The sequence below is a fragment of the Thamnophis elegans genome, chromosome 14 (genome assembly GCF_009769535.1).
Source record: "Thamnophis elegans isolate rThaEle1 chromosome 14, rThaEle1.pri, whole genome shotgun sequence".
Lineage (NCBI taxonomy): Eukaryota > Metazoa > Chordata > Lepidosauria > Squamata > Colubridae > Thamnophis > Thamnophis elegans.
The window spans coordinates 5,103,044-5,130,462 of record NC_045554.1 but is presented as its reverse complement, the minus strand read 5'-3'; the positions used below and the strand labels follow the sequence as shown (position 1 = coordinate 5,130,462).

Sequence of the window (27,419 nt, the reverse complement as noted above, 5' to 3'; positions counted from 1 at the left end):
TTAGATGACCTCCAAGGTCCCTTCCAGCTCTGTTAAATCTGATACCCATGTGAAGGGCGAGCTTGGACCTCATCCTCTCTGACAGAGGAGAGAGTTACTCCTGTGAGTTTCCGCTCATCCCTGCCTTACGGAACCCAATCAATTCCATGGCTTGTCTAATCCTCAAGTTACCATAACACTCTGGAGTCCTGGAAGCGGTTCTTTTTGTGACGTTCCAGGCAGATGTTCTTGCCTGGAGGAGGGTCACCTAGTCCAAAACAACCTCCCACCAACCTCCCTGGGCTCCTAATGGGGCCAGGTGGGCCTGGATCGTGATTGGCTGAAGGTTCTTAGAGAAGTGATCAAGTCACAATGAAGCTCACCGCTTGCCTAACAACCCACAAGCTGATTTTATGTGTGTCTTGGTGTCCCGCTTTTATTATTTTTGTAAAAGAACTCAAGGGGGGGGGCAAACATATCCGACACACCTTCCTCCTCTCATTTTCCCCGCTAGAATAAACCTGTGAGGTGGTTGGACTGAGAGAAAAGGATTGGCTCAAAGTCACCCAATCAGCTTTCATGGCTAAGGCTAAGGTGGGGCTAGAACTCACAGCCTCCTGGTGATTGGCCCAAAGTCACCCAGTTGGCTTTCATGGCTAAGGTGGGACTAGAACTCACTGTCTCCTGGTGATTGGCCTAAAGTCACCCAGTTGGCATTCATGGCTAAGGTGGGACTAGAACTCACTGTCTCCTGGTGATTGGCCTAAAGTCACCCAGTTGGCTTTCAGGGATAAGGTGGGACTAGAATTCACCGTCTCCTGGTTATTGGCCCAAAGTCACCAGTTGGCTTTCATGACTAAGGTGGGACTAGAATTCACTGTCTCCTGGTGATTGGCCCAAAGTCACCCAGCTGGCTTTCAGGGCGAAGGTGGGACTAGAACTCACCGCCTCCTGGTCATTGGCCCAAAGTCACCCAGTTGGCTTTCATGGCTAAGGTGGGACTAGAACTCACCGCCTCCTGGTCATTGGCCCAAAGTCACCCAGTTGGCTTTCATGACTAAGGTGGGACTAGAACTCACCGCCTCCTGGTGATTGGCCCAAAGTCACCCAGCTGGCTTTCATGCCTAAGGTGGGACTAGAACTCCCTGTCTCCTGGTGATTGGCCCAAAGTCACCCAGTTGGCTTTCATGGCTAAGGTGGGACTAGAACTCACCGCCTCCTGGTGATTGACCCAAAGTCACCCAGTTGGCTTTCAGGGATAAGGTGGGACTAGAACTCACCGCCTCCTGGTGATTGGCCCAAAGTCACCCAGTTGGCTTTCATGGCTAAGGTGGGACTAGAATTCACAGTCTACTGGTGATTGGCCCAAAGTCACCCAGCTGGCTTTCAGGGCTAAGGTGGGACTAGAACTCCCAGTCCCCTAGTGATTGGCCCAAAATCACTTTCATAGCTAAGGCAGGACTAGAATTCACTGCCTCCTGCTTTCTAGCCTGGTGCTTTATTGCCACATCCATCACATACTGTAGATTCCAAACCTCAGAATCTAAACCAAATTCATCAGATTTTTCTTTTTCTTTTTAGAGTGATATCTAACAGCTCGGAGTAAATTTTGGCACTGCTTCCTCTGTCATCCAGAAGGTGCTTTCTTTCAAAGGGCAGGTGGACTGGTTTTGCTTGAAGACATTTCACTTCTCATCCAAGAAGCTTCCTCGGTTCTGACTGAAGTGGGGGGGGGGGAATGGAAGGATTTTATATTCCTGCCATCATCTGAAGGGCACAGCTAACCTTCTACATGGCCTCAATGACTCTCAGAGAGCGCGCCAACGACCAGAGGATGGCAAGGAATATAAAATCCTACCATTCTCCGCCGTCCAGTCAGAACTGAGGAAGTTTCTTGACTGAGAATCAAAATATCTTCTAGCGAAACAAGTTGCCTTTTGAAAGAAAGTACCTTGAGTATATCCCTGACTTGAGACAGCTGAGAATCTCTATAGGCGTAGTTCCTCTGTGGTTTACCAGTTGTTGCACGCCACAAACTGGGCCACGGGAACAAGCAGAACCCCCTCCGTGGGGTGCAGGCAGAATTCGAAACCGCTCCCCCTCCGGTTCGTGGAAAAACCTCTCTCCACGGAATCAGTTCCTGTTGGCCAAACGTTTTTTTTTTGGGGGGGGGGGGCATTGGTTTACATTGTTCAGGTAATATGCCTCCCACATTTCAAATGGTGCTAAGTCACCCTTTCCCACCCCCCTTTGAAAATGTTCCTCCGTTGAAACTTCAGGGTCCTACTCCAACCCCTTCAGCAATTACCGTACATCCTATGGCTACTCGGATGATGTTTTAACCGATTGGTTAAATCTTGTTCTGAGCGAGGCTTCCCCAAAAAGCACAAAGCATTCCTTGTGCCGACAAAACCCCTTTTTTAAAAACGAATGTGAATTCCTCTCCTTCACCTTCAGCAAAGGCCTGGCAAACAGTCTTTCAAAGGAATATTTAGGACTACAGACCTTATCTATCTTGGAAAGCTGCCATGTCAATATTTCCCCAAATGAGGTGCTGTGCAAGGAAAGACTTGGGCACAGAGTCTCTGAGATTCACGGACAGATCTTCACACTCCTGAAACGAACGAAGGAATTGTACCTGCAAAAGCCCCCTCCCCTTTTCTCCCCTTGGAAAAACGTCTCCCAAGGAAAAACAAAATGAAAATGCAGCAAAAGACTTGGGCACAGAGTCTCTGAGATTCACGGACAGATCTTCACACTCCTGAAATGAATCTAATGACCAAACGAACAAATTGTTTCCTGCAATAGCCCTCTCCCCTTTCGCTCCTCTTTTATGTCCTATGGGAGGGGCCATTCACCGTCCACCTGTGGCTTTACTCCCAAGTCGACCCTCATTTCTTAGCTGTTCTTTTCTTCTGGCAGCTCTGCGCATGCGCACACTGGGAACAGGCTCCAGCTGTTCCTCTGCCTCACTGCCGTCTAGCTCCGAAGGCAGCTGAGAACTGCAAAATTGCCCTCTCTGTCTCCGACGCAGAGCCCTCATCAGAGCCTTCCCCAGACTCCAGGACTGGCCCATGTTCCTCCCCAACCTCCTCACTGTCCGACTCTGCTGCCAGCTCCGCTGACCGCTGGTGGGCCATAACCAATCTGGCTGTCATCTTAAGCCATACTAGTCCATTGCATCAACACACTGATTATTAATATGGTTATTCTTTACTAAAAACTAACAGCAAAGAAGACAACAACTTACAATAAAGTAAAAGACACGTTACCAATCAGGTAAGCATTTTCCGATAGAAAGAAGAGACAAACACGAACCTGTGACTTGCTTGCAACGTAACCAGTGTTGAGCTCAAACGAAGTTAGAACTTGACAAATTAAGTTCAGGTTAAAATTAAGCAATGCGTAACGCACAAACCAAGCAACAAAACACAGGGCCCCATCCAGAAACTAGAATATCCCCAGTCAAAGGAACCCTTGTAAAGCGTTTCCATGACTACTATCAAGTTGAGATAGAAAAAAGGAGGAAAGGGAGGAGAATTCCATGCATACCTCTGGCCAGGGTCAGGTCTCATATTCCTACAGCTGGTGTGTGAAATGTGCATGTTCATAGCCTGCCGTAGCACCTTGTTGGTGGATGTGATTTATGACACAGACAGAAGGGGGGGGATACAGGGGTGAAGTTCAAACGCAATTAAGCGAAAATCAGTTTCGGCTCCACAGAAGAACATGCCAAAACTTTGATCCTAATAAATGAATGGATTTCTTTTGAACTTTGTCTCGAGGCTCGTAAATTAATTAGGTCATCCTTTGGAAACTTCACACCTTAGCATTATACAAGTAGTCTTCAACTTATGGCCACGGTTGAGCCCAAAATCTCTCTGTTGCTAAATGAGACATTTGTGAAGCGAGTATTGCCCCATTTTATGACTTTCCTTGCTAAGTGAATCACCACAGTTTTTAAAAGTAGTAACCTGATGGTTTAAACCAGTGTTTCTCAACCTTGGCGACTTTCGGTCCTGTGGACTTCAACTCCCAGAATTCCCCAGACAGTGCTGGCTGGGGGATTCTGGGAGTTGAAGTCCACAGGACTTAAAAGTCGCCAAAGTTGAGAAACACTGGTTTAAATGAATCTGGTTTCCCCATTGGCTTGGCTTGTCAGAAGGTCGCAAAAGGGGAGTCACATGACTCCGGGACATTGCAACCATCATGAATGTGAGTCAGTTGTCAAGCATCCGAATGTAAATCACATGACTGTGGGGGAATGCTGCAACGTTTGTAAGTGTGAAAAAATGGTCATAAGTCACTTTTTTCAGTGCCGTTGTAACTTTGAACAATCACTAAATGAACCGTTGCAAGTCGAGGACTAACTGTATCAGTATGTTAATACGTACATATTAACACATATTTTGCATTTCATTGTCATACGCCGGGGAAATCAGGAGATTCAGGCAGTTCAAACGCGTGTAAAGATTTATTGAAAACTGAAGCTTTGGGAAAGAATCTGGGCAACTAACAGTCAAGGGAAATGAGCGGGAGATAAGAAAGGCACTCAAGGTGGACTGGATTCGTGACTTATGACGTATTTGACTCATCCCTCGAGCTCAGCCTGGTCATCTCCTACAACCCTAAGTTCAATCGTTGACACGAGAGTTAGAAAGGCTCCTATTTGAAATACAGGACAGCTGCTGCAAATCAGTGCCAACCATAGAGGTGATAACGGAGAGAGAGAGAGAGACCCTGCTTTAAAAAAAGCGTAAGGTCTTTGTAGAACAATTTCAACCTGCTCACAAAAGGCCCCTAATTCAAATCTTGGTATCTCCAGTTAGGGTTGGGCTAGGTCAGTGATGGCGAAAAGGGTCACGTGGAAACGTTGCTCACGCATGCACTCATTGGGGCCGCGCTCTGGAAAAAGCTGAACTCTGGGTTCTAGTGCGCATGCGCGCCGGATAATCAGCTGGCGATGGGCATGCGCAGGCTGGTTTTCAGCACGGCCGTGCGTTTGTACGGATCGTGCTCCGGGAAAAAACGGACATGCACGCACACCCAATTTTTGGCACTGCCGCGCACGCGAAGGACAGCGGATCGTCGTGCATACGTGTGGCACCAGAAACCCGGAAGACAAACAGGCAAGGCTGCGCGTGCCAGGCGACACAGCTGCCACTTTGGACACATGTGCCATAGCTTCGCTATCACGGGCCAAGGTCCCGCCACCAACCTTAAAAAAAAAAAAAAAACCCAGCTCCCATACTTGAATGATGCTCTAACTCTCTAGGAAGCAGCTTCTATAGATCAGAAAGCCGTCTCTTCTTTTTTTCCCCCCCTTTGTTCACAAAAAATAAATAAATGCAAGCATCCCAGCTTCCCCCTTGTTTGAGAACCCCGCTTACCTTTTCCAGCTTCTCAAAATGTTCCCGCAAGAACTTCATCGGACGGTCGGGTTTAGCGATGCAGAGATTCACGATGCACTCTTTCAGGGCCTGTTGGATGTTGTGCTTTTGAACATACAGCTCGCATCCTTTCAAGCTCTCCTCGTCTTCTGCTCCGTTGCAGGAGGAGGAGGAGGAAGCAGCAGCCGCCATCTTGGTGAGGGGCCAACGGGATGACAGCCCTGGGTGAGAAGGAGGAGGAGGAGGAGGAGGAGGTGGGATGTGAGAGGAGGGATGACATCCATCTTCAAATGCTTCCTGGGGAAGGAGGACGTCTCCTCTGACAGGAAAAGCCAACTTCCCCCCCTCCCCACCCGTTCCCAGCTCTTTGAAAATGTCTGGAGCGCATCATGCGTGATATTCTCTGAAGCGCTGAGCACCAGCCAATGCTCCACCGTTTACAAATCCCTTTATTCGAGAAAGGGGAAAGGAGAGGGAGAAATGGAGGGGATGTAAGAGTAGAGGAGAAGGTGGGAAAGGGAAGAAGAGGGGAAGAGTGGGCGAGAGGAAGGGGAAGTAAAGAAGGGAAAGGAGAGGAGGGCAGAAGAAAGGAGAGAAGGAGAGAAGATGGGAGGGAAGGAAGGAATAAGAAGTGGGGTTGTTGCAAAATAAGATGGGTGTATGGGATGATAGAAAAGCAATCTCGGTTGTAATTGTAACTTTGGGGGGGAGGAAAGATTGTTATAAATGTTAAAAGATAACGCACATTATTAATAATAGTGATGAGATTGTATATTTGTGAATGTATGTATGAGAAATAAAAATATATTTTTTTAAAAAAAACCCAAATCTCTTTATTCGAGATTTATTTTTTTAAAAAAACCCACGTTTTCTCCAAGCTTCTCTCATTCCTGCAGCCTGGGAACCCCAAACCGCAAAGCTTTGCGGGCATCCCTCCTTCCCGCGAGGCAGATTTTGCAGATTTAACAAGTGGAGAATAGAAGAATACACGGGCTCGTAGACGTTGTGTTTTTGTTTTTCACCTTCTGAGGCCGCAAAATCTACCCCTGGGGTTCAAACGGGCTGCATGGCCATCACATCCTTAACCACTGATGAGCATCCTTCTGTATCAGTTGGTGGGCAGCCTTGTTCTAGCAAACATGGTTATTTCATAACTCATGGGAAGAAAGCTTCCTCTTCCCTCACTGGAGCCAGCAAGCTGATTTTCTCACATGAGTTTCTATCAGTGCTTTCTATTATTATTTTTTTGCAATGTTTTGGAGGGCAGGTTCAACCGCAACAGAAAGGTTTTATGATATCCTCTGGAATTTGCAAGAAAGGGAAAGCAGAGCTCCTCGTATCTCCTTACTACATCTACATATCAACAGACCTCTCCCATCCTACATATCTACAGACCCCCACATCCTGGACATAAATGGTTTCAACTTCTGCCCTCAAAGCGATGCTATAGGGCACTGCATACCAGAACAACTAGACCCAAGGGCAGGGTTTTCCCGAATGCCATCACTCTGCTAAACAAATAATTCCCTCAACACTGTCAATAATTTACTAAGCCTGTATTACTATTATTCTTCTCTTTCTTCCAGTGTCTATCTCTCCCCACTTATGACTATAACCATGTTGCTTGTATCTTTCCGTTATATTGTTTTAATTTGTTTCCTAATATGATTTGATAGCTTATTAGTAACCTATGACTATCACTAAGTTGTATCTTATGGTTCTTGATGAATGTATTTTATTTTTCTTATGTACACTGAGAGCATCTGCACCAAAGACAAATTCCTTGTGTGTCCAATCACACTTGGCCAATAAAGAATTCTATTCTATTCCATTTTCTATTCTATTCTATTTTCTATTCTATTCTATTTTCTATTCTATTCTATTTTCTATTCTATTCTATTTTCTATTCTATTCTATTTTCTATTCTATTCTATTTTCTATTCCAATTCTATATTCTATTCCAATTCTATTCTATTTTATATTTTCTTCTATTCTCTTCTATTCTCTCTTCTATATTCTCTCTTCTCTTCTTATTCCATTATTCTATTCCATTCCATTCCATTCTATTCTATTTTCTATTCTATTCTATATTCTATTCCAATTCTATATTCTATTCCAATTCTATATTCTATTCCAATTCTATTCTATTTTATATTTTCTTCTATTCTCTTCTATTCTCTCTTCTATTCTTTTCTATTCTTTCTATATTCTCTCTTCTATTCTTATTCCATTATTCTATTCCATTCCATTCTATTCTATTTTCTATTCTATTCTATATTCTAGTCCAATTCCATATTCTATTCCAATTCTATTCTATTTTATATTTTCTTCTATTCTCTTCTATTCTTTCTTCTATATTCTCTCTTCTCTTCTTATTCCATTATTCTATTCTATTCCATTCTATTCTATTCTATTTTCTATTCTATTCTATAATCTATTCCAATTCTATATTCTATTCCAATTCTATTCTATTTTATATTTTCTTCTATTCTCTTCTATTCTCTCTTCTATATTCTCTTCTCTTCTTATTCCATTATTCTATTCTATTCCATTCTATTCTATTCTATTTTCTATTCTATTCTATATTCTAGTCCAATTCCATATTCTATTCCAATTCTATTCTATTTTATATTTTCTTCTATTCTCTTCTATTCTCTCTTCTATATTCTCTTCTCTTCTTATTCCATTATTCTATTCCATTCCATTCCATTCTATTCTATTTTCTATTCTATTCTATATTCTATTCCAATTCTATTCTATTTTATATTTTCTTCTATTCTCTTCTATTCTCTCTTCTATATTCTCTCTTCTCTTCTTATTCCATTATTCTATTCCATTCCATTCCATTCCATTCTATTCTATTTTCTATTCTATTCTATATTCTATTCCAATTCTATTCTATTTTATATTTTCTTCTATTCTCTTCTATTCTCTCTTCTATATTCTCTCTTCTCTTCTTATTCCATTATTCTATTCCATTCCATTCCATTCTATTCTATTTTCTATTCTATATTCTAGTCCAATTCCATATTCTATTCCAATTCTATTCTATTTTATATTTTCTTCTATTCTCTTCTATTCTTTCTTCTATATTCTCTCTTCTTATTCCATTATTCTATTCTATTCCATTCTATTCTATTCTATTTTCTATTCTATTCTATAATCTATTCCAATTCTATATTCTATTCCAATTCTATTCTATTTTATATTTTCTTCTATTCTGTTCTATTCTCTTCTATATTCTCTTCTGTTCTCTTGTACTCTCTCTTCTATGTTCTCTCTTCTTATTCCATTATTCTATTCCATTCCATTCCATTCTATTCTATTTTCTATTCTATTCTATTTTCTATTCTATTTTCTACTTTCTTCTATTCTCTTCTATTCTCTCTTCTATATTCTCTTCTATTCTCTCTTCTATATTCTCTCTTCTCTTCTTATTCCATTATTCTATTCCATTCCATTCTATTCCAACATCATTCATTCATGGATTTGGAGTCCAAGATTGCAAAGGCTTTTGGCTCTCACAGGGACCCCTATCTCAAAGAAGCTCTCTTTGGAAGGTGGTCAGGGCTCTTAAAAGCCACCAAATACATCTTCCTCAGTGAGAATAATAGCGTATGCCTTCCACCGAACCTTCGAAGGCAGAATCAGAAATAAGATTTTCGATTCAATCCTTCCTTTTCTTTGTATGTGTGGGGGGGGTGGGTGTTTTAAAATAAACGAACAAACAAAAAGTAATCATCTTTTTTCTTAGAAAAGCATCCTGGGATGGTCCAGCCGGATTATTATGTTATTTTGAAACGGTGGGGTAAGAAAATGGCCCCCACCCCCACTCCTCCAGCAAGCTTGCTTCTCTCCCTGGTTAACTGCATGGAAAGGGAACCCCACCCCACCCCCACCCCGTAAACCTTTGGTCTTTTGCCTCCATCCGCAATAGCTCTTTTTGTGCAGAATTAAATCTCAGCTATTGTTGCTGGGGAGAAGGAGGGAATGAGGATGGAGAGAGATGGAGAGAAGAGAGAGAGAGACAAAGAGCATGCAAATATACACAAAGGAGAGGGTTGGTGTGGGGGGGGGAGGCTTGGATGGACAGGGAGTATATAAATACCTGATGTTTGGCTCAGCTACCAGCTTCTTCCAGCTCCCCCGTTATTCGCAGTAGAAATCTCTTTTAGCTGCTAGGTCGCTTGAGGTGGGGGGTATATTTCCCCTCTCCCCACAATGTTCTGGGTATCTTCTTGGGGGGGGGGGGTGAAAAAAATCCCCAGCTAAAAGACAATGGAGCCAGGCAGTCACCCCCGTCCTTAGATGATCTCACTGTCTATTTTTCCCCTCAACTCCCCCTCTGAATATGTCTTTCCCTCCCCCCCCACTTCTTTTGCACATAAAGCGTTAAAAAAAAATCTCTTGACTCTAACATCCATTCCTTGCGCAGCAAGTTACCCCCGTCATAGCAAGCTCAGCCTCTTTTCTTTTTTTTTTTCCTGCAGGGAAAAAAATAAACTCCAGCTGGAAAGGAACCAACTCTAAGCTCCCTTGGATGAGATCCCAGTGGGGGGATTCCCAATTGGGAGAAAATCACATCCTTTGAGGAGTGGAAATAGAAGAGCAGAGAATAGAATAGAATAGAATAAGGAATAGGATAGAATAGAATAGAATAGAATAAGGAACAGGATAGAAATGAATAGAATAGAATAGAGAATAGAATAGAGAATAGAATAGAGAATAGAATAGAGAATAGAATAGAGAATAGAATAGAGAATAGAATAGAGAATAGAATAGAGAATAGAATAGAGAATAGAATAGAAATGAATAGAATAGAGAATAGAATAGAATAGAATAGAGTAAGGAACAGGATAGAAATGAATAGAATAGAATAGAGAATAGAATAAAAAATAGAATAGAGAATAGAATAGAGAATAGAATAGAGAATAGAATAGAGAATAGAATAGAGAATAGAATAGAGAATATTTGTATTATTTGTATTTGTATTTATTTGTCTTGTATGCCGCCCACTCCCGAAGGACTCTGGGCGGCTCACAATAGACAAGGGAAGGGGGAAGACTAGACAGAGACAACACTTTAAAAACAAAACCGCAACATTCACAATTTCCGCGGGGCTGGATGTTTCACAGGCCCCCCGGCCTGCTGGAGCAGCCAGGACTTGGTGGCTTTTGCGGAAAGCCGGGAGGGTCGTAATAGAATAGAGAATAGAATAGAGAATAGAATAGAGAATAGAATAGAGAATAGAATAGAGAATAGAATAGAATAGAGAATAGAATAGAGAATAGAATAGAGAATAGAGAATAGAATAGAGAATAGAATAGAGAATAGAATAGATTAAAATAGAATAGAATAAGGAATAGGATAGAAATGAATAAAATAGAATAGAGAATAGAATAGAGAATAGCAATAGCAGTTAGACTTATATACCGCTTCATAGGGCTTTCAGCCCTCTCTAAGCGGTTTACAGAGTCAGCATATTGCCCCCAACAACAATCCGGGTCCTCATTTTACCCACCTCGGAAGGATGGAAGGCTGAGTCAACCCTGAGCCCGTGAGATTTGAACAGCCGAACAGCAGAACTGCAGTCAGCTGAAGTAGCCTGCAGTGCTGCATTTAACCACTGCGCCACCTCGGCTCTTAGAATAGAGAATAGAATAAGGAATAGAATAGAATAAGGAATAGGATAGAAATGAATAAAATAGAATAGAGAATAGAATAAGGAATAGAATAGAATAGAATAGAATAGAATTCTTTATTGGCTAAGTGTGATTGGACACACAAGGAATTTGTCTTTGGTTCAGATGCTCTCAGTGTCCATAAAAAGAGAAGACACATTCGTCAAGAATCATAAGGTACAACACTTAATGATAGTCATAGGGAACAAATAAGAAATCAGGAAACAAATAATATCTATATAAATCGAAAGGATACAAGCAACAAAGTTATAGTCCTGCTGTTATGAGTAACTCAAGGTAAACCGCTCCAAACTCGATTGCAGAAAATACGACTTTAGCAATGCCTGGAATCCTCTACCCCTTGTTACATCCTCAAAACCCCATGAATTTAATCTTAAACTGTCTACTGTGGACCTCACCCCATTCCTAAGAAGTCCGTAAAGGGGGCATGCATAAGCGCACAAGTGTGCCTACCGTCCCTGTCCTACTCTCCCCATTTATTTGGATTCATTTCTTTCATTTATATCCATATTTATATGTATACCTGCTATCTTGTACATAAGGGAGGCGGTGGCTCAGCGGCTAAGATGCTGAGCTTGTCGATCAGAAAGGTCGGCGGTTCGAATCCCTAGTGCCACATAACGGAGTGAGCTCCTGTGACTTGTCCCAGCTTCTACCAACCTAGCAGTTCAAAAGCATCTAAAAATGGAAGTAGAAAAATAGGGGCCACCTTTGGTGGGAAGGGAACAGTCAGCAGTGTTGAGTCATGCCGGCCACATGACCACAGAGACGTCTTCGGACAGCGCTGGCTCTTTGGCTTTGAAACAGAGATGAGCACCGCCCCCTAGAGTCAGGAACGACTAGCACATACGTGGGAAGGAAACCTTTACCGTTACCTTTTTATCCTGTACATGCTTGACAAACTAAGTAAATAAAATAAAGAAATAAATTTCATTGTACTCATGTGCCTTAACAATAAAGATTGATTTGATTTGGTCACTAAACAAACTTCTATAAGTCCAGGCCGACCTATACAGAAACGTTTATTCTCCTACAGCAGGGTTTCTCAACCTTGGCCACTTGACGATGTCCGGACTTCAACTCCCAGAATTCCCCACCCAGCTGGGCGTTGAAGTCCAGACATCGTCAAGTGGCCAAGGTTGAGAAACAGTCCTAGAGAATGCTGGGAGTTGAAGTCTCTCTCTCTCCCCTCTCTCTCTCTCTCTCTCTCTCTCTCTCCACTCAGGAAGCCCGAGGCAGAACTTGGCGCGGCCGTCAAGCGCGGGGCCCGTCAAGCGCGTCGCCTGTCGCAAAAAAACAAACAAACCCGCCGCGCGGGCCCTTAGCAACGGCCCGGCGGCCTAGCAACGCGTGCTTTCCCCTCAGCATGGCCGAGCCGGGCGGAAAGGCCCGCGGCGCTTCGTCGGCCGAGCTCGGCCAGGCGGTGTCGCGGCAGCTGTCCGGGCTGCAGGAAGAGTCGCGGTCGGCGCGGCTGCGGGCGCTGGGCGCGCTGCGGGCCTTGCTGGCGGAAGGGCCTCCGCCGGCGGTGCGCGAGGTCTTCGGGCCGGCGCTGCTGCGGCCGCTGACGCGCTGCCTGGCGGGCGACCCTGCCGAGCGGTGCCGCGAGCTGGCGCTGGAGCTGCTCCGGCTGGGCCTGGCCCAGGGCGCCCACCCGAGCGAGGCGCTGCCCGTGCTGATGCCGGCGCTGGCCCAGCGGCTCGCTCTGCCCCAGGGCCCCAGCGAGGCCTGCGAGGAGCTCCGCCTCGGCCTCCTGCAGCTGCTCACCGAGCTCCTCCGCCGCTGCGACCGGAGCGCCCTGGCGCCCTTCCTACCCGAGGCGGTGGGCGTCCTCCGGGCCGCCCTGCTGGACCCCTTCCCGCCCGCCAAGCGGGAGGGATGCCAGGCGGCCTCCGCAGCCGCCGCCGCCCTGCCAGGTGGGCCGCCCCAGCCCCAGCCCCACGCGGTTCTCGCACCTGGGGCCCGGCAGGGGAGGGTGGGAACGGGAACGCCCGGCTGACAGGAGAAGGGGAGGGAGAGGGCGGCCTTCCTGGGGAGGTTAGGATTCTGAGGGGCTTTTCGACCCGACGTCAACGTGTATGTGTGTTGTGGGGGGAGGTTGCGTGAGAGAGAATTTATATTTTATACATATAATGTATGTGTGTATGTCGATGGATGGATGGATGGATAGATCGAAGATGAAAGAGAGAGAGAGAGAGGATGGATGGATATACCATAGATAGATACTATAGATGGATCGATGGATCGATAGATACAGTAGATGATAGATAGATAGATAGATAGATAGATAGATAGATAGATAGATAGATAGATAGATACTGTAGCTAGATGATACATAAATACTGTAGATAGATAGATAGATAGATAGATAGATAGATAGATAGATAGATAGATGATAGATAGATACTGTAGATAGATGATAGATAAATACTGTAGATAGATAGATAGATAGATAGATACTGTAGATAAATGATAGATAAATACTGTAGATAGATAGATAGATAGATAGATAGATAGATAGATAGATACTGTAAGATATACATAGATAGATACATAGATGGTAGATAAGGATGATAGATAGATAGATAGATAGATAGATAGATAGATAGATAGATAGATAGATAGATAGATAGATAGATGATAGATAGATAGATAGATACTGTAGATAGATACAGATAGATAGAAGATACTATAGATAGATACTGTAGATAGATGATAGATAGATACAATAGATAGATAGATAGATAGATAGATAGATAGATAGATAGATAGATAGATAGATAGATAGATAGATAGATATCATAGATGGATGGATAGCTAGACTATACAGTGCGTACATACATACATACATATATAGACAGACAGACATGCATACAGGCCACCCAGAGTTGCCCTGTGTAAAGATGGGTGGCCAATAAATTCAATGACAGGCACAACTGACTGACTATAGATCAGGGGTGGCTAACCCTGGCGACTTTTAAGACTTGTGGACTTCATTTCCCAGAGCTCTTTTGTTGGCTAGGGAATAATGGGAATTGAAATCATACCAGTCTTCAAAGATGCCTAAGTAGGTAAGTAAATAGGTAGGTGGGAGGGTGGGTGGGTGTATGATAGATAGATAGGTAGATAGATAGACGACAGACGAATGTAGACAGAGAGAGGGAGGTAGATAATTTTTACATATATTGGCCCATAAAAAGTATTGTATGTATAGGTCAATTAGTTTATTAAATTCATATGCCACCCTCTTGCTGTTGAGCAAGTGTATGTGTGTGTGTAAAATGTATCACATTTATATTTGTATGCATTCACATACCACATGTACCACACAGTATATATCAACCCACATGCACATAATACATATATGGAACCATATATATATATAATAATGTAGGTATGGATCATTATATGTAATGTGCTGTTGGAAGAATATTGCAGTACGTTGCAAGTGTGCCCCATCTGGGGAAACATTTAGCAGATTTACAGCAGTTTAAGCTCAGCCTTGTTTTATGTCTTTGGTATCAGCCTCGGGTCAGTTAAGAACCAAGCACTGCCTGGCTAAGAACAAACCCTAAAGTGGGCTCTTCTCTACCATTTCCAGTCGCTAAATAAAACCTTTCCGCCTTCCAGATCATTTTCACCTGCAGTCGGAAAGCTTGATCAGTCCCTTAATGCAGGCCATTTCCCACCAGCACTATAAGGTCCGCGTTGCTGTCATTCATGCCACAGGGTCTGTGATCCAATTCGGCAACGTCAAATCGCTGGATGATGTGCTTTCTCACCTCGCCCAGCGATGTTTTGATGACATCCCACAGGTAACATTTGGCCAGGGGTTAAATTCATTACTTTTTGTAAAGCTCAAGTTTCATTCGATTTAGATGGAATTGCAAAATGCATGATACAAATCCCCCCCCCCCCCCCCCCGATCTTTCATTCAGGTCAGAGAGGCTGTTATCAGCGTAGTTGGTGAATGGCTGTTGCACCTGCGGGATCGCTATTCCTATTTCCATAAATTGATCCCTCTCTTACTCAGTGGCCTGACTGATGAAATGCATGAGAATAAGTAAGTCAAATTCAGACTGTCTTATCTTACACTAGCAGAGCGGTTGTCTACGGTCAGTGGGGTCGCAAGCGCCAAGCACAATTGGGTCGTTGAATTTCCACCCCTTTTTAAAATGTGTCAAGTTGCACACTTGTAAAAGAAAAACAACAACATTGGCTTGCCCTGTTGTATCTGCAAAGATTCCTGTATATCAGCTGTTTTCCGGATGTCTTGGATAGCAATTTCCAGAATTCTTAGCATGAACAGACTGTCTGATATTATGTGTGTGAAATTAAACTTGTATGCAGATGTTAGAGCTCTAACATTGAGCAAAGAATAAGTATCTTTGGGCCTAGTCCACCTAACATCGACAAAAGGAAACATTGCCATATCAAACTTCCATACCATCAAAAACCCTGTGCAATTGTGAAGTATATACATGTAGCCTTTGACTTAAAACAGTGGTTCCCAAACTTGGCAACTTTAAGACTCCAGCTGGCTGGAGAATTCTGGGAGTTGAAGTCCACAAGTCTTAAATTTGCCAAGTTTGGGGACCACTGTCTTAAAAGAACAATTGGGACCAGCTTTAGTCAGAAATCTCCTCCAAAGGTTCTTTTTTTTAAAAAAAAATGTAACAGGTATAGTTTCTTATGCAACTATATATTGCATAGAATCGACAACATTTGTAATTATTTTGCTTTGTGTTTAGGGAGCTGGCGTTAACCTACTGGAAGAAAGTGGGGTTGCAGTGGGAAAAAGAAAATGAAGACGATATTAAGGATAAACAGGATTTTTATTCTGAGCCTTCTTATTATCCACCAGGACGTGAGTACTGTGTAAAATGCTCATAGACTATTTTTTGCAAATTACTTCCCCAAGGTTTTAATGTTTAATTTTAAAAAATAAGGTATAAGGAATACTTTCAAGAGAAAATATAAATTAAGATACAAATAGAAGGACTTTGGGGGTTTCTTATTCCATTCCCAAATGAACAATGTTTTCCTTAAGATAGGCCTGTCTGTTTGCACACGTTCAATCTAAAATCTGCCCAGTTGAGCAGGCTTTTTCATGTCATGCATTTTCTTAAATATTGTAATTGCCCCAACTCCTAACCAGAAGTCCCACAGATTACTGGCAGGTTGATCAACAGATTAATGTTTTTGCCCTTGTTAAGGAACAAGCCCTGTTATAACCTACTACTTTTCAATCTGTTTATTATTTACACTGGGATTTGTCTGATTTAGAAGTGTTGTGACATTTTTAGATTGCATCTCCACTAACAAGAGTTAACAGATAATTGTGTGACATTTTAGAATTTTGACCTAGTAAATTTTCACTCCCTTCCCTTAATTTTTTTTTTAGATTGTTATGGTTCTCTGTGATGTGGCAGATAAGCCTTCCATGGTGGGCAGCTTTTTTGGCAAATGTGCCAGAGTTCAAGACTAAACGTGAAATAATATTGCTTTCATGGTCATTTCAATATATAAGCCTGTTTTATATATGTATTTATGTATGTATGTATATGTATATATATAAAACATATATAATAATATATATATAGGTTCATTGAGAAGCTGAATCCTAACACGGGACAATATTGTTGCCTTCCACTTTCAAGATCTTTTAAGTTCAATTTGTATTTCTGCTGTTGTTAGTGTCCTCAGACCTTCCTCCCAGGCTGAGTTGGGAAACGAACAATTCTTTTATCTTTAAGTAGCTGGAGAAAGACAGAGGCCTCTAAGGAAGGCTGGGGGAATTAGGCTTCCATTTCACATATCTTCTCATGCAACCAGAAGATGGCCAAAATTGAATGCGAGAATGTGTTTGTGTTCACTTAAGAGTCTCATTTATGGCTTTGAAGTTCAGAACTGAAGCATACAATCTGCTGCTTGAAAGCAACAGGTTTATCCATATTAAAAAGATACCATTCGTTTTCCATCCAGCTGCTCAATTCTGACCGGCTCAAGGTTGACTCAGCCTTCCGTCCTTCTGAGATGGGTAAAATGAGGACCCAGATTGTTAGGGGCAAGAGGCTGACTCTGTAAACAGCTCAAATAGGGCTGTAAAGCACTATGTATAAGTCTAAGTGCTATTGCTATTTTACTTGTTTTCCAAAATCACAGAAGGTCAGATGCCACTTAACTTGCCTGTTAATGTCGTTTGGGCTAATTTCTCTGCCCTTTGATTTCATCTAGATTTCCAACATTTGTCCATAAATGACATATTTTTTAATAAACCAGCTGTTTATTTAATGGTTTGGGAAAGAGCGAACTCTTTTTACCTCTAAAAGACACACCTGTCTGTTTCCCTCCCTGTCCTGGCTTTTCCACTGAGGATTCTCTTTCACCCCAGTCTCCTCCTAGCTGCAAGCTAATGAACCTGACACTTCTCCCTTTTTGTTCTTTGATCTCTGTTTGACAGAGATTGCAGGTCAGTGGGAGAAGGAGAGAAAGAGCTCAAAGCCATCCTAACAATAGACTGACTTTCTATAGAAAGTCAGAAAAAAAGGGGAGGGAGGGGAAATCACCGCCTCGGGCTGTGGGTGCAGACAAGTTAAGGAAAGGTGGAGAGAGAGAGAGAGAGAGAGAAGCTTTTGACAGCAGTGAGATACATGCGATGAAATAGCTGCATTTGCGCATTAGGAATGAAGGGGAACTGTTGAAAAAGGCCAGTCAAAATTGGAGGGGGGATGCGGGGGGGGGGGGGCGGAACAGCGCCTCTGGTCAAAAAGGACGCCATTCTCATCTTCATCTTCTCAGCGAGATTTTTTGTCTTTGACCTCTTTGTTGCCAGCTGTCAGTTTCTATAATCCCAAGGCTTTTCTTCCATGACAAAGAAGTCATACCTCAGAGCACCTTTGAAGGTTCTTTCCTTTAAGTAGGTGCTTCACAAACACTCCTGCATTTTTTTGCTCTTCGCATCCTGTCTTTAACTTTTGCTTTGTGTTAGCCACACAAGCAGAGAGCCACAGGCGAGACCCCGAGATGCTCCAAGCCTTTGCCCACCCACCCACCTACCCCGCTCCCTACCCACCTTAGGTCATCTTCTTTCTTCAAGCAACATTATTTTTACCAAAAAACACCGCTAGTAACTTCGTGTGTTTTCACTTCCCAAAGGTGTATCTTTCACACATCGCCATAGTCGTGTGTGTCTGTGTGTGAGAGAGGGAGACACACACACAGATACTCTCCAGAGTGGTAGGGAACAGTAGCACCAAATGAAAATGTGAGGGAAACAGAACATGAAAACCAAACTAAAAAGACAGCAAAAACTTCCGTTGTAGTAATCAATGTTTTGTGTAATAGTTTTCTATCTATTTCATCCTTGGGTCAATAAAAACAAGACACAAAAAAAAACTTTGAGAAAATGGCGTCTACATTTTAGGGTGAATTTTGGAGGCAGGTATTTGCTAGCGTGGAATATCTTAGTGGTGGAATTCAGCCAGTTTGGGAGAACCAGTTGTTAACCTTCTGAGCAGTTTGATGAACTGGTTGTTGGAAGAAATCATTAGGGCAGAGAACCGGTTGTTAAATTATTTGAATCCCACCAAGCCTTCGTACTGGTCACCCAGGAATCGTTTTCCGATTTCAAATTGAGAATATTAGAAGAGCTTGAGACATTTTTTGCTGCCTCTCTCCCTGAATTCTTTCCTTCTTTCTTTTTCATCCAGTAACTCGTCCAGATCTGGGATGTCGAGAGCTGGTAACCAGAAACATCTTCAAAATACTTCCCGGCCTCTGCCACGACATCACCGACTGGGTCGCAGGCACCCGAGTAAAGGCATCCCAGCTCCTGTTTATATTGTTACAGCACGCGGAGGACCATATCACGCAACACATGGAACTCCTCCTGCGGACCTTGTACCGCGTGTGCTCCGATGAAGAAAGCAGCGTGGTTAGCAACGTAAGTGTGCTCCTTTCCAAATTCTGCTGGGGGAAGGAAGTTCTGCTACCCTCAAATTGACAGAGATTTGATCCAGCGAGAATATTTGGTTTGGTGGTTAAGGCACCAGGCGAGAAACCAGGAGACTGTGAGTTCTAGTCACAGGCATGGAAACCAGCTGGGTGACTTTGGGCCAGCCACCAGGAGACAGAGTTCTAGTCCTGTCTTAGGTATGAAATCCAGCTGGGTGGCTTTGGGCCAATCAGTAGGAGATGGTGAGTTCTAGTCCTGTTTTAGGCATGAAAGCCAGCTGGGTGACTTTGGGGCTGATCACCAGGAGACAGTAAGTTCTAGTCCTACATTAGGCATGAAAGCCGGCTTGGTGACTTTGGGCTCGTCACCAGGAGATGGGGAATTCTACTCCTGCCTTATGCATGAAAACTAGACTTTGGTGAGTTCTAATTCCGCCTTAGGTATAAAAGCCAGCTGGGTGACTTTGGGCCAATCGCCAGCCACTCTGTCCCAGCCTAATCCACCCACTCTCACTGGGCAGAATATAGGCAGATTTCCCAAGTAACCAGCCGAACATATTACACTGATTATAGTACCCATTGTGATTTGTCTTGAGCTGTGATTATTAATTTTATTTCAATATGCACAGAAGTGGGATGAAAAAGATGTGGAAATGACTTTTTCCCTGAAAATTTTCAGAGAATTTTTTTCCCCGTGTCACAGTATCAGGCATCTCATGATTGATAATAAAATCTTCTGGGCCCCAAATCCCATGTCACCTTCCCCACCACCCTCCACCTCCTGCTTTTAGAATGTATAGGAGCTGACCCACAAGGCCGTTAATTTTGTTAATCAACCTATCCGGGTCAAAGCCTACGAGAAACTTTATACGGTACCATTAAGCAAAGTATATTTCTGTTTGATTACTGTACCGATCAGTGATGAGATTGTACAAATTGTGCTTCACCTGCGCTGCTGGCCAAGGTGGAGTATTAAGAGCCTTTCAGAAATCATAAGCAGGAGATTAAAATGTAAAAAAACGCCTTTGGGGGATAAATTCCATTTGCAAGTTATGCGCAGTTCACAACCTTTCTAGTTAATTTCACCATATTATCTCTTTCTCCTTCTCTGCCTGTAATCCTCCCACAGTAATAAGGTATGCTGGCAAGAGCTCTGATGAAGATTCAAAATCTGGAGGCTTATGTTCTCCCAGCTTGCTGGTTCCCTTGTCTTGTCTGGAAGGAACTCGAGTTCCTTTTGTGGTTTACAAACAAACGTAGCAAGCAAAATATAGTTTTCTCCAGATGTTGTTATCTGTCAGCGGGATTATATCACTGGGGGCCATTCTTGGTGGCATCTCTTGAACCTTTGCAATTAGGAAGAGGCCAAAGTTTAAAGTGTCGAGTTCTAGATTCCCGTGTTTGTTTAACCCCTAAGCATCTCCAGGTAGGGACTCAAGGCAGTCCTTGACTTGCGACCACAATGGAGCCCCAAATTACTGTCGCTAAGTGAGACAGTTGTCAAATGAGTTTTGCCCCATTTTAGGGCCTTTCTTGCCACCGTTGTTAAGCGGATCACTGCAGTTGGTAACACGGTTCTTCTTAAGTTACCTCTTCAGTTAGTCACACTAACTTCACGCTTAGTTGTGAAGTGAATCGGGCTTCCCCCATTGACTTTGCTTGTCAAAAGGTCGCAAAAGGGGATCACGTGACCCCCCCCTTCCAGGACACTGCGACCGTCATAAGCATGAGTCGGTTGCCAAGCGTCTGATCCCCATGATCATGTGACCACGGGAATGCTGCAACGATCCTATGAAAAACAGTCGTAAGTCATTTTTGTAACCTCGAACAGTCACTGAATGAACCATAGTATACCGAGGACGACCTGTAGTGTGTGTTTTTTTTAAAAAAAAACACCTTTCTGAATCCTCGGAGAATCTTCCAGGTCAGTGAGAAAAGGCTGAAATGGGCTCCCTATTCAACAACGTCAACGTCAACTTTTCCTATAACGATAGGCTTAACTGTGAGATGTGGCCAGGATTATTGATGAATAAATCTTGGCTTCTATCTTAGGGTTCTTAAGTTGCCCGTTCTTTGGGATCCCTTTTAACAGCCAAGAAGGAAGGGACCTCTATTGTTCAACCTTAGGCTGCTCTCCCCCACCCCCATTCCCATTCCTCTTTCTCTCTGAAAGGAAAACAAATAAGGCATATTTCCCCACCACCCACAATTTAGAGAGCCCATAACCCATCATCTTAAGCACGAGTGTCAAACTCAAGGCCCGCGGGGCAGATCCGGCCCACGTGGTGCTTAACACCTCGCCTACGGGGCCGGCCTGGAAATAGCAAAGGACCGGCCCGAGGTGCATCAGCCAAAATGGGCCTCCTGGACGGTCTCCTGCAGCACTCTGACAGCCAAAATGAAGTCCGGGGGATTGCGCACGGTCTCTCCGTTTTGGCCAGCAGGGCGCTGCAGGAGCCGTCAGTCCTGTCTTCCCCACTCCCCCAGCCAGGCTTCGGAGGAGAAATACATGGCTGATCGGGCCCTTGAAAAAATCCAGTTTGACTCCCCTGATCATAAGGTAGAATCTTGGCTTTGTTCCTTCGAAGCTGGCAGAGGAACTGCGGTGTGAAAGGGATACTGTAAATCTCGGGGGGGGGGGGCGAGGGGGGAGACTCTGTCTAAGAGGGACTGAGAGCTTCCGTTCCTTTGAGGGGGAAGCTGGAGAGGTTGTGCTGAAAGAAGACGCAGGAGTGCTTATTTTGGGCTGGTTTGCTACACCTGAATGAAATGTACATAATCGTGAATGAGGGATGGAGCCGAAGGCCTGCGAGGCAATTCCTGAAGCATGAGAAAAGGAAGAAAGCAGTTGTCATCCTCCATTCTTCATTTTTTTAAAAAAATAAAAGCGGGGGAGGGGAGCTCCGTTGAGTTCATTTGGCCTTTAGCATCTTACAACCAGTTTCTCTATGTGTGAATTTTTTTTTTAAAACAGTGTTTGAAAGCAACCCAGCTGATTGGCGCTTTTGTCAGCCCAGATATCTCGCTGAAATTAATCCTGTCCGATCTTGAAAGGGCACCGATGGCGTCTTACCTCGCTATCCTGGCGGCGGTTATCCGGGGATCTCCCCGCAAAGTTTTACAACCTCACCTGGTGTCCCTTGGCAACGCGCTCTGCAACCCTGAGGTCAGCCAGCGGACTGAAGAGGTGAGGAGAACCCCAACTCAACCCCCTGATCAAGGCAGGCATCAGCATCTTTTCAATCCGTAGACGAGTCTTTTCTGCAAAGTTTATCGCCTTTGGCTTCGGGCGCACGTCCAATCCAAGGACATCTTGCAAGATCCGATCTGGGTTGGTCACCGGGACGAGGGGGTTTGCTCTTCCGAGCTTTTGGACTCTTGCTCATTTCCAGTACAGAGACATTCCCTGAAGATGGGCTCCAGCACGAGTCCAGGAGCTGTAAGCCTCTCATCCTTGTGGCTGACCCAGATTGGATCTTGCAGCATTATCCTAAGACATGTATATGTATTTGCCTTCATTCACAAGGTATTCAGGTTCAAAGGAACTTTTCCTCCTCAGATGACAGAGTTGGAAGGGACCTTGTAGGCCAGGGGTGTCAAACTCCATTTCATTGAGGGCCGCATCAGGGCTGTGGTTGACCTAGGGAGGGGAGAGTGGGGGGTGTGGCCGACTGGGTGGGCGTAGCCAGCTTGATGCCACTTCCCAAACTGCTGGCATGTTTCCTCTTCACACTCGGTAGACCAGGCCGAAGCCACACTGGCCCCAATGTTTCCTCTTTGCATTGGGTAGACCGGGCCAAAATGACACGGACCGGCCCCTTACATTTTGCAGGATGGCCCCATGGGTCGGATCCAACCACATTGCGGGCCAAATCTGGCCCACAGGCCTTGTGTTTTGACACCCTTGTGTTAGGTCATCTAGTCCAACCCCCCGCCCAAGTAGGAGACCCTGCCTACACCATTTCCGTGCCACTTGAAGGCGCTGCCAGTTTGAGGTCTGCCTCCCTGAGGCTGAGTTTGGGGGTCAACTCATCTTAATACATAGTACAGGTAATCCTCGACTTATGACTTGTCAGAAAGTCGCAAAGGGGGGAAATCACGTGACCCCGGGACACTGTAACTGTGATAAATATGAGCCAGTTGCCAACCGTCCGAATTTTGACCACATGACCATGGGGATACGGCAACTGTCATAAGCGTGAAAAACAGTCATAAGTCACTTTTTTTCAGTGCCGTTGTAACTTCAAGTGGTCACTGAATGAACTGTTGTAAACCGAGGACTACCTGTAGCACACTCAGAGGTTGACCACTTTTCACGTGACTCCCACATGTGACTCCCGAATTGTATGAGATGGCCATATCTTGGGAGATGTTACAATCTCATTCCCAAATCTTACAAGGTTTAAAAGATATCATGGGATTTGGTCCATCAAGGTCGACTCAGCCTTCCATCCTTCCGAGGTGGGTAAAATGAGGACCCAGATTGTTGCGGGCAAGAGGTTGACTCTGTACATCGCTTAGAGAGGGCTATGAAGTGGTATATAAGTTTGTTATAGCTTGGGAAGGAAGGAAGGGAGGGAGGGAGGGAGGGAGGGACTAAGGAAGGCATGGTGGCTCAGTGGTTAGAATGCAGTACTGCAGGCTACTTCTGCTGGCTGCCGGCTGCCTGCAATTTGGCAGTTCCAACCTCACCAGGCTCCAGGTTGACTCGGCCTTCCATCCTTCCGAGGTGGGTAAAATGAGGACCCAGATTGTTGGGGGCAAGAGGCTGACTCTGTAAATCTCTTTGAGAGGATTGGAAAGCATTATGAAGCAGTATAGGTCTAAGGGCTGTTGTTCTTCTTTCCCTCCCTCCTTCCTTCCTTCCATGGTGCGCAGTGGTTAAAATGCAGTATTGCAGGCTAACTGCCCACTGTCAAGAGTTCGATCCTGAGCGGCTCAAAGTCGACTCAGCCTTCTGTCCTTCCGAGGTGGATAAAACGAGGACCAGATTGTTGGGGGCAAGAGGCTGACTATAAACCGCTTAGAGAGGGCTGTCAAGCACTGTGAAGCGGTATATAAGTCTAAGTGTAATGTAAATTTTAATGTAAAAACTTGTCTCCAGGGGAATTCTGTATAAGTATGACAGGTATTTTCACCTCTGCAGATACATTGTTGATATATTGGAGATGAGAGAGGAAGAGGCAGATAGGTTTTCTCTGCTAAGAACATCCGTGGGAAACAGCCCACACCGGATCGCCTGAGCCAAGCAGAGCAAAACAAGAAGGGAAATTCCGTTTCCGCCTTCTGGGAAGCATGGAATAACGGCTTCTTTTTGGTGTTTTTGGCAGGTTTTTTACCTGGAGCAGCTGCTTTGCTGTGTGGAAAATCTCGTTGAGCTGTGCCAGGAAGACTGCAAAGAAATAAGCCTCCAGCTCACCAAGGTTTTGGTGACCATCATGGCAATACCAACCGCTGGGCATTTACATGTAAAGGTAACCACCCCCAATGCCATTCCTGCTTAAGGTACTTATTGTTGCAGGATGTGATTCGACATCTGGAACAAGCTCTTACATTCGCCTTTTCACAATTCCAGAATTGATTAGCAGAGGCTACTTGAATTGAAAAAAATTAGCCACAGATATGGAAAGTACAGGATTGGCAACGCTTAGTCCAGCTTTGATACCTGGTCCTATAAAGCGTTTCCTTTAAACCTCAAAACTTCTAAATTTAGGGCCTGGGAAGGGAGGGAGGAGGGAGAGGAAAGGGGAAGGAAGGAAGGAAGGAAGGAAGGAAGGAAGGAAGGAAGGAAGGAAGGAAGGAAGGAAAAAGAGGGAGAAAGGGAGAATAAAGAGATTCAAGAAATCATCTAACAAATTAGATCACTGATCCAGTATTTTGCCTAATACTGGATTTTGATCCTCCTTCAGCCTCTCCAGTTCTTTCCATGGTCAGGGAAGGAAAATACTTTCAGTATTTTCTTCAGGAGTTGCCCTTTTCACCTCCACTACCCCCCAAATGCTGAGCTTTAAAAAGTTTGAGGCATCCTTTAAAATCGGAGGCCAGCACCTGAGATGCTTCCGATAATGGATGTCCCCCCCACCCCACTTCGTTTATGACCCTCGCAATGCCCATAAATCACTTTCTTCTCCAGTCAAATTCCAACTAAATCAGGCTGCCATCTTTTCATGGAAACTCTTTGGTGGCCTACGCAAGCTTTTGCTGCCCAACTCAACTCCCTTCGCTTAATGGCTATTCAGCTTCCTGTTTGGTTGCTTCTGGGCACGATAAACTACCCTGAAATTTACAGCTCTTTGCCACCGACAGGCAATTTTTCTCCCACCCCTCCCCACCCCCAAGCCATAATTTTGAAACTTACCTTTTAAAACTGTAAAAATCAAACGCAGATTAGCATGAACAGTATTTTATGCACACAATCAAAGGTCAAAGGGGTACTGTGTGCCTTGTGGAATCCGGATGCCTAGACTTGTTCAGGAAGAAGAGAATCTAAGCGTTTCGTCTCGGGATGCTTTTTTCTTTTTTTTTTCTTTTTTTAAAGGATTCCTGGATAAATCTGTTTTAAAGAAAAGGAAGTTCATTAGGCAAGTCCTGAATCGCTAAAAGCATTCAAATAGCCTTTCACCGGAAAGAACTAAAAAAAAGGAGGGGTGGATTTTGGACCAGAGCACTGATTTAGCACCAGAAGTATCTCCTTCATTGTCTTTGGAGGCCGATATAATGCTTCAGAGGGAAGGTGGATATGCAGGTCAAGCCTCCTGCAGATGTGCATTTTCTGAGGACGTGGCTGCTTGAAGGAACTTCCCAACAGCTGCAGACAAATGGCATGTTCCAATGGCCGCTTCTCTTTCAACTCCAAAGCACTGCAGAGACCAAATGCTTACCACAGTCCTCGGCTTACAACAGTTCATTTAATGACCATTCAAAGTTCTTCTTGTGCCATTATCCATCATTGGACGTTGGCAATCATGTTGGCGATCCTGTTTTTATCAACAGCAGCACGAAAAAGTCCTGTTGAGTTTTGTCCAAACTGAACCCTTAGATTTTGAAGCCACTGTGTTCTTCTTCTGCCTGGACCTCCTTGGCCTTCAGTTTTTCCTTGGAGGATTAAGTGAAGGAGGCCGTATTTTTCTAAGTGTCGCATCACCTGTCCAAAATATTCTTTCGCTTTCATTCCAAGTTACAACCCTGAAAAAAGATGAGCTTTTTTCACACTTATGACCAGTGGTGGGTTGCAGGCGGTATACGCCCCGGTACGGGTGTACCAGACCCTGCCCGGAGCACCGGATACCGTTCCGGTACGGTGCTCCGGAGAGCCCACCCATCCGCCCGAGCTCCTTACCTGTCTTTTAAGGCTTCCGTGCTTCCGCGCATGCGCTTGGCGCATATAGCACCTGTACGATGCTCCGCAGAGCAGCTGCAGTGTCACGGAGGCTTGCAGAGGTGCTAAGACGCATGGGTGCGCTGCGCATGTCCATGTGGATGCCGCCGGGACCGTTCCAACCGTACCGGTTGCAACGGGATCCAGAACCCCCCACTGCTTATGCCCTTTCCAGCATCCCCATGGTCACATGATCAAAATTCAGATGCTTGGCAACTGGTTCATATTTATGACAGTTGCAGTGTCCCGTGTGTGTGTGTGTGTGTGTGTGTGTGTCACGTGATCCTCTTTTGCAACCTCCTGACAAGCAAAGTCAATGGGGGAAGCCCGATTGACTTAACAACCCTGTTACTCGCTTATCAACTGCAGTGATTCGCTTAATGGCTGAGGCAAGAAACCCGGAGCAAAACTCACTTAACGAATGTCTCACTTAGCAACAGGGATTTTTGGGCTCCGTTGTGGTGGTAAGTCGAGGACTCCCTGCATTCCTTCCTCAATTCTCCCTGTCTCTGTCCCATTCCTACAGTTGGAGGAAGCGATGAGTGCCTTGGCTGAGGTCCAGCACTTTCGGGATGCCACCGGCTTATACAAGCAGCACATATCTCAGCTGATGGAATGGCTGTCCTCGACTCACCACGGCTGGAGCTCCTGCTCACCCGAACTCCTGCAGCTGGACGTAATTGCTACTCAGTCAGGTGAGAAGATTGGAAGCGGGCAGGGATTGAACCTCCCTACCCTGGGATTCATGGACCAAGAGATGCGAAGGCAGCTTTCTTTATCTATTTCAGTAAGAAAATGTTTATTTGGCTGCCCAGCTTACTCACCGGGACTCTGGGTGGCTTGCAATGAAAAAGCCCCAGTATAAAACCCAAGAAACCCCCTCAACCTCCCAGACCAGCCACTTGATGTGCTCCATATCACTCTGGGATCCCCAGACCCATTGGCAGAACCAGGTCTTCGGGGTCTTGTGAAAGAATATCAAAGGGGAACTGATCTTCTCTCTGGAGGGATGATGTC

At 44.6% G+C, this 27,419-nt stretch overlaps 2 protein-coding genes across 2 annotated transcripts in view; one reads left to right on the top strand and one right to left on the bottom strand.

Moving 5' to 3' along the window:
* The window catches only part of PRKAR1B (protein kinase cAMP-dependent type I regulatory subunit beta), a 44,621-nt gene extending 34,897 nt beyond the window's left edge, over positions 1-9,724 (bottom strand). Inside the window, exons 1-2 of the mRNA XM_032230911.1 lie at positions 9,478-9,724; positions 5,370-5,590 (exon numbers count right to left, since the gene is read on the bottom strand). Coding sequence (XP_032086802.1) covers positions 5,370-5,561 — 192 coding nt within the window. The 5' untranslated portion in view covers positions 5,562-5,590; positions 9,478-9,724. The remainder of the gene's footprint in view (positions 1-5,369; positions 5,591-9,477) is intronic.
* Positions 9,725-12,247: 2,523 nt separating this feature from the next.
* LOC116517823 (dynein assembly factor 5, axonemal-like) overlaps positions 12,248-27,419 on the top strand; it is a 15,418-nt gene continuing 246 nt past the window's right edge. Inside the window, exons 1-8 of the mRNA XM_032230999.1 lie at positions 12,248-12,984; positions 14,699-14,883; positions 15,007-15,131; positions 15,820-15,935; positions 18,781-19,013; positions 21,999-22,211; positions 24,355-24,498; positions 26,929-27,189. Coding sequence (XP_032086890.1) covers positions 12,438-12,984; positions 14,699-14,883; positions 15,007-15,131; positions 15,820-15,935; positions 18,781-19,013; positions 21,999-22,211; positions 24,355-24,498; positions 26,929-27,189 — 1,824 coding nt within the window. The 5' untranslated portion in view covers positions 12,248-12,437. The remainder of the gene's footprint in view (positions 12,985-14,698; positions 14,884-15,006; positions 15,132-15,819; positions 15,936-18,780; positions 19,014-21,998; positions 22,212-24,354; positions 24,499-26,928; positions 27,190-27,419) is intronic.